The sequence below is a fragment of the Ascidiella aspersa genome, chromosome 4 (genome assembly GCF_963924565.1).
Source record: "Ascidiella aspersa chromosome 4, kaAscAspe10.2, whole genome shotgun sequence".
Taxonomy (NCBI): Eukaryota; Metazoa; Chordata; class Ascidiacea; order Phlebobranchia; family Ascidiidae; genus Ascidiella; species Ascidiella aspersa.
The window spans coordinates 17,872,541-17,883,069 of record NC_139450.1 but is presented as its reverse complement, the minus strand read 5'-3'; the positions used below and the strand labels follow the sequence as shown (position 1 = coordinate 17,883,069).

At 33.2% G+C, this 10,529-nt stretch overlaps 1 protein-coding gene across 1 annotated transcript; it reads right to left on the bottom strand.

Moving 5' to 3' along the window:
* Positions 1-2,302: 2,302 nt before the first annotated feature.
* On the bottom strand, positions 2,303-7,038 carry LOC146148493 (F-box only protein 25-like). The gene is made up of 10 exons (XM_083386672.1): positions 6,746-7,038; positions 6,133-6,224; positions 5,833-5,897; positions 5,252-5,438; positions 4,967-5,139; positions 4,585-4,761; positions 4,296-4,438; positions 3,944-4,019; positions 3,133-3,256; positions 2,303-2,777 (listed from the first exon to the last, which is right to left on the bottom strand). The coding sequence occupies exons 1-9, from the start codon at positions 6,859-6,861 to the stop codon at positions 3,173-3,175; spliced, it is 1,113 nt and encodes a 370-aa protein (XP_083242798.1). The 5' UTR covers positions 6,862-7,038; the 3' UTR covers positions 2,303-2,777; positions 3,133-3,172.
* Between the last annotated feature and the right edge of the window lie 3,491 nt (positions 7,039-10,529).

Genomic DNA, 10,529 nt, shown 5'->3' with positions numbered 1-10,529 from the left:
GCTGTCTCTTTTATGAACAGTAATTATTTTCGGTTGCTCGAACCCGTTATGGCACGAATGAATTTCAGACGTACATTGATGAAATGCGATAAACGACGATATAAGTAGATACATTGCGATACATTTCATGCTTAATTCGGTAAGCCTAGCATTTGCATTTAAGGTAATTTAACAAACATATAATTTAGGCCTCTGAGTCGCTACATTAGCGCTGTCAGACACCGACTCGGTGAGCAGTAACGCTACGGGCTGTGGTGTGTTAGAATAGGGTATATGATAGGGTTATTTCTGTTGTGTTATAAGGGTGGCATGTTTGTGTTTCTCTGCTTGGAAATGCATAGGCGATTTCGCCACCCTGAGAAGCGATTCCGTATGTTCGTCATTCGCTGTTCGAATAGATTGTTTGGAAAACGCTGTTGAAGCCTTTCTGTCAAAGCTGTGATGGTCAATTTCATAACCCAAATGCACGTTTAGATCACAAGAAAACATTTTATTCCCTGTATCCAAGGACTTAATATAGAAGATATATCATGCTTATTAGCGCGTTTTCTAGAACTTTTGCAAGATAGCTTAGTTTCGCGCCTGTTCTGCCTAACGACTTGGTATTTACCAGGACGGAGAAGTAAGCTGTCATTTGTTTAGCAATATTCACAAATCTCAGAACACACGATATCGCTCACAAACACCGGTCACGTGCATTGTAAAGCCAAATTGGGCAAAACATTTAAATAAGATATCGAAATACCTTTTAAACTCTACACTAGCAATTCGACAAAGTGTGTTGAACTTTAAAATTTTCCCCCTACATCTGCTGCTATAAAATATCAAAGTAGGCGCACGTACTTTCAGCTTCAAAGTGGAAAGATCAACATTTTCCTTGAATACAGAGGTCTGGAGCTGGAAAGACATCAATGGAACTTTAAAGCCTATTATGACACATTTAAGCGCAGCTTAATACACAGAACCTCATTAACGGAATACAACGTAACTGTACAACGACATGCACAACCGTAAAATATACGAGCAGAAAGCTTAAGTTGCGATATACTTATACATGCGGTCAATGCAAGGGCATGTCCTGTCCTGTAGGAATTTTGTTGTAGTCTATAAGTGACAAATGTTAATGGCATTTATGTGGTGCCTAAAATTATTCTTAATTTTTTGAAAGGTTAGAGAGAAGTCATAGCGTTATTCTATTCTGGTGACATCATATATTGATGTGATATCATATATGTTATTAATAAAAATTTGGTGTTTTGTGATTGTAAGTACCGGTATTTCTATAAGAGGTCCTTACATGCCTGCACAAAGTAGGCCTACATAGTCAATTACAGGATTTTTTTCTTATGGACTCCTTAATGACGTCATAAGTTGTTTTAATCGATTTGACCCAATCGAGTTTTTTGTTAACAATAATATTTTATATTCTATATTCGGTAATTTGGGCCCAATCTCGAGTTTCTATAAGCACTTTAAATTTTGGAGCCTATGAGGAATATGGATGACGTCATCATGACGTGTTGGACACAATTTTTCCGGGGACGTTTTTTGTGAGTCCCTGGCATCTTTCTTGTCATGAATCAACAAAAAAATCTTCTGTTGCAATTTCTTCCACATTTTTGTACCTTGTTTACTGGCCTTTTGCCATATGCCATTGTATTGAAGCTGAAATTTGATAACAAAACTAATGGCTCAGTTATTGGTGTCTGTTTGCGATTCGTACTCACTACTCAGCAAGAAGGCCGCTGTAATGTGCGTCTAAACAACTTTAACTATCTTTGCGAAGCCGGGTTGTCTGATCTGACGTGCAATAAAACGAAATCCAGAAATCGGCTCGACGTATGAAATGACATTCGCTTCCGACTCACTACGCAACAGGGCCGAAAATAAAAAATACTTCGGATGAGTACAAGAACTTGCTTTGCAATGACTAACTAGGTTAATTTAAAAAAAATACTGATTTGTTCAATTAATAGAAAGTAGTGCATTTATTCTTTTAAACACAGTGCTAAGTATTTTTTATAAGGGGTTCAAGAGCCCATCAAAAGGGGGCCCCAAAGCATAAAAGGTTGAGAACCATGCTGTTAATAGGGCCGTTATACTCTTGATGTTACGTTGATAGATACAACATAAAAACGTTGGCGCAATATAGATGTTGGTTAAATTCCCGAATGCACGGTATCTTTAGGGTAAAGATTTCCTCAAAATAAAATCACAACAAATTTTGCCCAATGCAAATTTTTTTGCATTATTGTAGTTTAATTCTATTTTTTGACTTTTTAAAGCATAATGTACAAAAATATAAACAAATAATGAAGCAATACATTTATTGGCTGCTGTTTTTATCTTAATTTCTTTAAAGAAATATATAGAGTGTCGCCCGTAAGATTGACTTTATGTCAGCAGAATTTAGATTATCATTATAGTATGTCCATAAATAATTGATATAAAAATAAAATTGGCAATATGTGATAGCACCATAAAAATATCATACGGTAACAATAATATAAATACAACACTATACAAATATTTTTAACATTAAGTTCAATCCAGCCACAGATAGCAAAAAGCGTATGTCAAATGTGAAAAGTGCTGAAGCAATTTCAGGCATTTTTTTAAAACTTACCAAAGTCAATTACATTTTTTTTAATTCTTAAAGAAAAGAAGTTTTGTTTAGACAAACTGTACAAGAAATAGTTTTTGTTAAGCAGAAGACAAACATAAAGGTGTTACAAAAGAAGCTCATTTTTTGGTGTATGATTGGAAAAGTAGTCGTGCTGTAACAAATAAACAAAATTTAAATATTTATTATTTACTTTAAACATATAACAGTTGTCCATATAGATAAATACCTAAGCACTTTTAAAAGCATAAATTAGGGATGTGAAGTAGTATAACAAATCCTTAGATTCGAACCCAATTCTGTCGTTTATGTGAGTAACTTTTAAAAAATTATTGTCTGCATCACCAAGGTAATTATACTAAAAATTATTTATTTTACATTATATACCATATTGTTAGGCCTAGCCACTAGCCACTAAAGTCAAAGCAGTATACATGTATGAAAGACACACACGCGATGGCTTTTCGGTGTACAGTATACATGTAATATGACATAAAAGGCAAACAAACCTGTAATAAGTATCTTTAAATTATAAATATCAAATATGTTTCACTTTTCAAAAAAAGATACCACTTCATTTGGCGATAAATAGACCAATTCCCGGCGAGCTTTAATACAAGGATGCCCAGAATCCTACAATAAATAAATAGCAATGAGACGCCAAAACAGTTGGAAATAGATACATAAATATTAAAAAAACTAATCAAATCCATATTTATTAAAACAGATTCTTATCGATATAAAATATACAAGGGAATGGGTATTACAACCTCTACAAAGTAAATTTTTATGTAGTTACAAGCTGTACAAAGTAAATTCTTATGTTGTAGTAATGCTCCTGTATGCAAAAAGATAAAAAAACATATTAAGTTCTAGCTAATAGATAGATTTTTTTTAAATCTATCTATCTATTTTTTTGTGTGTGACACAAAAACCAATTAATCCTAGACAAACCACATATATATCAAGACACCTCATTAATACAATGTATAATGTATTATATTTTGGATCACCCCAATAAGTTATCCTGGAACAATGGCCAGTGAGCCAGAAGTGTAGTATCTACTTTTTTCTAAAAAATGGTAAATGCATTTAGAGAAACTACTAGTTTCTAAATGCATTTAGAGAAAACTAGTTTCTAACTAATAAATACTACAGCTTTAAACCCTTAAACAGATTTGGCTAGTAAAGGGTAACACAGAAATAACAACTATAGACCTCTAAAATAACATCATTAGGCTAAAACATAAGCACGCTAAGACAATATAGATTCTGTTCCCAAAACACATTTGGGTAAAAAGTATTCTTAAATTAAAATACCTTCCAGTATAAAATACTACAATGGCGGCAGTAAAGCAATGGATCAATGTACATTTCTTCCTTGATGATGTAATTTCTACAGAAAAACAGGTTATTTACTGCAAGCTGGTAGTCTTTATATAAATGTTATATAAAGACTACTTATATGCATGTAACTATTTTGCAATAATATTATAATACTAACTTAACCTGGTAAATATATAATTGCTAATGCTTGGTTTAGAATCAACATTGACCCATTTTATGTTCTATGTTAATAATTTATACTATTACATTAAAATGAACAAACACTCAACAATTTACACAGTTAAAAAAAATAAACCAAATAAAGTATTTGTTAAATCATGCTCACTTGCGAAGAACAGCATGCAGTGCTTTCCAGTAATTAACACTGCTTGAGTGAGGCAAGTTTCCGTTTATATCCAAATGTTTTTTTAGATTTTGATCTGTTTTTGCCTTCATCAAAAATGTACTTCTCTCTTTGCTGACTTGGACCTATTCAAAAAACATACATGGTCTATTTAAAATAAGTTCGCTATATGTATAGAAATATTGAATACAAAAAACTAATAATTTACTAAGTTAACATTCAACAAACACAAAAACATGTAATAAGCTATTTTGTAGTCTTTATTGAAAACCTTTGTGAAGTTTTTGCTACAAAGATCTTTCCACATGATCATACTGTCACAAATTTCATGAAAAGTTTTATTAACTTGAGCAAGGCTGGAAACATCTTTGTAGTCATTTAAACAGGATGCTATGTTCTGCTGCAATTCAACTGGGAGATCATTCAATGTCAAACGGTTGTCCACTCTCTATATAAATTAATGTTTTTAAGATACATGTAAATATCGGAACAAATTATGTAGGGTGCTTTTGTTTTTCATTTTTTCAGAAAAGTTTACACGTGTTTCAGGTCTGTGGAGGTTTACCATCCAAGATTACACAAAAGCATAAATGCAGTTAATTAGTTGATTACACAAAATAGCTGAATAACAATACAATATATAAATAACTTACAAGTGGAATGTCAATTTGATTGAGTTGACTTTGCCATTTACGGACAACTTCCAACTTATTTAACCAAGTAGTTTTTGAACTGAACATCTTTTTCTTTGATTGTTGTTGAAGCACACTCATAAGCAGGTGTAAAATATGATGCATATGCCTAATTTCCCTTTGAGTAGCAATCACTACAACAACGACATTAAAGGATTTTTATATATTTAGCAAAATATAACTAAAAGCAAAAAATAATAATAAATGCAAATAATGATTTTAAAAATTGAACAGCAGAAAACACACCTTGTCCTACCAAGATATCAATGATTTTAAACACATGTTGCTGTGCTGTTCCACCTAACGTTGAAAATTTATTTTTGACAAGCAATTCAGCGATTTGCAAAACATAAGAAAAACGGTGTGACATTTCAGCTGATCCACAAAAATCTAGTCTTCGAATCATTTCTCCAAGTGTTGTATATCCATGACACTTGAAATGAATAATTATGAAATATTTAGGTAATAAATATTATATTATATAAATTATGATATTTTATTTAGAATTTTGACAACTGAAAATTTAAATAATTAAAAAACTTTCTTGTTAACTAGTTCTAGCTCACATGGATCACCTTATAGCTAGTTATTAACTGACATATAATACAATATTACATTAAATTATTTTTAGAAAAAAAAACATGAATAGAAAATACAAAAATTGTTTAATTTTATATATTAACAAAAAGCCATTCAAAAACAAATATATATCTAACCAATAATTTAAAATTAAATACCAATGCAACAACCTTGTTTACACTGGGTTTTCAGAAAAGGGTTTTAACCTAAACATTATTTTTTACATTTTTTTATTAATTACAAATTACCTCCTTGCTTCCCATAAGACCAACCTGGAGCCAGGTCATATTTTCTCTAACACTGCATTTTGAGACTAAAAACATTAAAGTTTAGATAAATCTAACAACATTAATTTGTTATAAAAGTAATATTGATTAACTAAATGGTCTATGAATTTTAAAATAAATTTAGATAATCATTTATATATAATAATAAAACATAAATGCTTATTGAGAACTATGACCAGCACTTCAACCAAAATTTTGTACCGAGTTGTTTAAAAAAATTATTTGCTGACTTGTTAAACATTAATATCAATTGTGACATACTAGGTGCTGATGTCAGACTAGTGTATGCATTCTTGCTCTTTGTCTGTTGCATTTGACGTAAAAAAGCTTCAATAATTTTTCTTACATGGCTCCTGTGAATTGAAAAAGTTTTAAAATCTGTAAAGCTGGCAATATCTATGTTTTGTAATAGAATAGAGGTTGGTTTCCTTATGACAAAGTGATATGTTTTTCCAACTAACATTTTTATATGCTAGTGGATATGTAAAAGTGGATATATAAAAACACATTCATATTATAACCAACTCACATTAAAGCAGTGGTTCTTAAACTTTTTGAGCCTCCCCTTTTACAATTCTAACAAAACTCGCGTTTTTTCATTTCATATCATTGTTGTCAAAAAATGTTGTTACAACTTTAAATACATCTTCTGCTTTATTAGTCGTTTCTAGGGGTTTGCAGAACTCGCGCCCCCTTTGAGAACCTCACACGCCCCCTAGTTTAAGAACCACGCATTAAAGCATTACATGAAAACATGTGACCAAATGAAGTATTATGACGTGTCACACGACTGCGCTGTTTTACAAATTTATACACGATGGTCTGATGTCTTTATTGCGTAATATTAACAGCGTAAACTAAGTTTCATACAAACCTTGGCACTGCCTCAAAATTGACACCAAAATTAGGATCAATATTTTCCCATTTGGTGGATTCAGCTCTCTGCCATTTTAATCCAGGTCCACGCGAATCTTGGCCAAGAAAAGGCATAGTAAAGTGTTTTAAAAATTTCAACAGTCGATGTTTAGTATACCACTTATCACAATAAACTCTGCAATTTAAATGCTTCGCACATTGTCTCGTAATAACTAAAATGCAAGCTATTATTTACTGATTTATAAGACACAAAACGCAAAAGGCTTAGTGTCGTCCGTACTTCAGCCTGGCTTTGTCTGTTCTGCAGTGAAGGACATGCTTCCTTTGTTATTATTGACGCACGCGGAGCTATCACGTGGTAGCGATCAGCTGATTACACCATGTAGACCAATTATACGCCGTTTCACAAAAGTAGTATCGACACGTTTGTCTTGGATGGTTATTCTATTAACCTGTTAAACCTAAAAATTGTTTGTTTTCATTTTATGTTATATAAATAATTTGTATTTAATCAACTAAAACATATAACATATTAAAGTTTACATATAATAAATATGATACGCCCATTTACTCACGGGTCGTTGATTCAGATGAGTTTCTTTGTTGGTTACAACAGCTGTAGTAAACTCATTGTTGATCAGGTACTGTGGAAAAAACACGTCTCGAGTTTATCTTCCCAAGGGCATTTCTAAATTTATACAGTAGGCAACAGTGTACTGAGTACACTAATATCGACGGCACACTATAATGACCTTCAACAAAGCTATATCTAATTAAACCCAACAATTGAACCCGTACTAACGTTACGCCATTCTCACTTAGAAATCCTTTTAAAGTTTATTCGTACTTGCATAGCTCATGATATAATTTTACCAATAAGATTCAATTAGGCATTAGGCTTACGTTGCTAACACATAATTACTTATTAGCCAATACAGGGAGGTGGTACTTTTATGTTACAATTGCATCGCATATGAAATATTTGACTAGTTTTTCATTAACAACAACAATGCTTAAATTGTGGAATTACTAGATGATTACTGTAACTAGATGGTTGAGTTGTTTCTTAGAGCAAAATCGTATTTTCCTCTAGCTTTTAGGACATTAGTTGTAAATAAACCTTGTTTAAGACCACGCAGTATTACTAATGGTTTTATAATTATTGCAACTAATTACAGCCTACGTTCAACCAACCTAATAGGCCTACTGTATATTGACAGATCTCAAGTGAGTTCATAACTGCCATAGGTTAATGCAAGTGGATTAAACTGTTAAGATTTTAGTGTTTTGAAACTCCTAAATTACTAAGTTAGTCTGGGAAACGTCGGGTAGTTTATTATTATCTAACAAATATGATAGCAAAGGACCAGCGGTTCTCAACCTTGGGTCTGCGAAGCGGTTTATTGGGAAGTTGCGAACCAAGCCGCTGAGTTATGATGCTCTAAAACAGATCTGGTCCAAATACAGTCCGCGAAGCAATTTAATTCGGCCCGTGGCCCACTTTTGCTATACAAACCAGGACGACTTTCTTTTCTACATGCTTGGTTGTAACATATATATACACTCTTTCCAGGGACGGATCTATTACCCAGTCAAACTCCATTTTTTAAAGATTAAAATAAAAATTGTTTTCGCGAAAGTTTGTCAAACAGCCGAATATTTGTAACTGGATTTTCTGTGCTTCGAATGAAAGTATTCCGTCTTAAAAGTATGAACGAATATTAGTATAACGGCCGTTTTCTCATCTCTAAAACATTTTCCGATTTGTATTTTGTCAACCTAATTTGGTTATTGTCATGTTTGTGTTTCTCCCGAAATATACCGCCTTGCAATATGTCCATTGTATCGCAATTAACACTTTGGCAACTTAAAGACTCTAAAAGAGAAAAAGGCCATCGTAAGCTGTTCTGTGTAAAGTTTTCACGTAGGCTACCAGTATTTTAACTTTGAGCTGTTCGGTGAACGCCTCTACCACTTGATAAGTGCCAACGTATCAAGGAATGTACATAATATTTTATCTGTGCTCAATGCGCCACGTCCCCCTCTAAATCGAAATTAAAGTTTGCATTTTGAACCAAATAGCCGCGATTTTTTTCAAATCGACTTTAGTTGTAAATTTGCACAACTCCGCAAATTTACACGACGTAATAACAGGCCTTTAGCTTAATTGTGTTACAGCGTCATAGTATGACGTCATATTGCGTGCATTAGAGATCATATTTTGACTTAGCCCGCCACAACATTTTATGCTTCTCATGCGGCCCGCGGTAAAAAATAGTTGCCCCACCCTGCTCTAAATCGATGCTAAATTTTAGAATAAAAAAATTAAATATAGCGATTTATATTTCCAGTTTGACTTTATGTGATAATTCTGGTCGAGATAGAATTCCTCCCTTCCAGTATTAAGGTATTTGTATAAACAGGATACATTAAGCAATGTTGTCATGGTTGTTTCTTCACGTGCTCCCCTCTGAGCCTGCGTAGTTTAGATGGTAGAGCAGGGGCGTGCAACCTTTCATACTGCCGGGCAAAATATGTGTATTCAGATTAGACCACGGGCAACTTGCATATCTCGTCGCCAAAATGTTGTTGAGTAGTCGGCAAACTTTTTGTTGCGGCCTAAAGTAGTCTTTTCAGAGCTACTTAAAGGCCCACTACGTAAAACCACTACAAAAACAGTGGCGGATTCAGGGGGATATTCGGTTTTAAGGTGAAATATTCTACGATGCTTAATGGCCAAAACATTGCCATGCTATATAAAACATTATATAAAACGGAATATACGCGCGAAGCGCGAAAAATTTGCGTTTACCTAGAGTTAAAGTTGGCAAAAAGTATAGTTTTACAGGCTTACCAGACCACATTTGGTATGTGCTGGGTCTTTCCAATCTGAGCCAATTTAAAACATTATATGTCCCACCAATTGTTAAAATAAAGTGCAATGAATGTACGGCTATCATGCAGCCAACAACTACGGTACATGATAACACCAACTAAGCTATTCAAAAATAACTCACGGCCCACAGTTGGCCTACCACTGTGTTAGTGACTACCACAAAAAAAATGCTTACACACGTACGTTGAACCGAAAAATGCCACCTTAAAAGCGACAAATTTTCTCAGCTGTGGAAACTTATTTAGATCGAGATGTTCGTGATAAAAAACTACTTTTTAGCTGCGCTGAGAGAAATTTGTTTTGTTTTTTTACAACTCACACGAACATTGAAATTGAATATAAAACAATTACATTTCAAATGAGCGAAAAAGATCAAACGGACATTTTTAATATGCTTTCTCAACATGGTCATAAGCAGCTATTCGAAAGCATTTCAAGAACAAAAAATTGCAGCGCTCAGTTCACTTTAACACAAAGTTGTGCACTTTCCGCAACAACATCCAAAACACATTTTGTAGTTTTATTTTGTTAGCAGGTCACATTCTGTTCTAATATGTTAGCAAGTCACATTATATTCTAATTCTAATAAACTAAAAAATTACTTGCTATATAAGGCGACCTAGACTAAGGAACAGTCAGGAAGTTTCAATATTTTAACAGTTACCTGAATGTTTAGTGGTGCGGGCCAAAAACCAAGCACACCGCGAAGGCTTCCGGTGTTAAATACTAGTATTCATCAACTAAATATTACTAATTGATCAGTAGCCAAAACAGTGTGCGCTAGATTGGTGCACAAATACAGGGAATGTATGAAAATCTAGTATCTCAAACGTAATTATTAGAAGCTGTGTTGGAACTCTGAACTCGTTAAGCAATTATGAAACTT

What these genes read in the sequence shown, in the direction of transcription:
- LOC146148493 (XM_083386672.1), bottom strand. Translation starts at nt 6,861, where the DNA reads ATGCCTTTTCTTGGCCAAGATTCGCGTGGACCTGGATTAAAATGGCAG. An exon ending in ATCAAATTGACATTCCACTT is followed by an intron (nt 4,762 to 4,966) that starts GTAAGTTATTTA and finishes TAATTTATATAG; the next exon opens with AGAGTGGACAACCGTTTGAC. An exon ending in GTAGCAAAAACTTCACAAAG is followed by an intron (nt 4,439 to 4,584) that starts GTTTTCAATAAA and finishes TTTTTTGAATAG; the next exon opens with GTCCAAGTCAGCAAAGAGAG.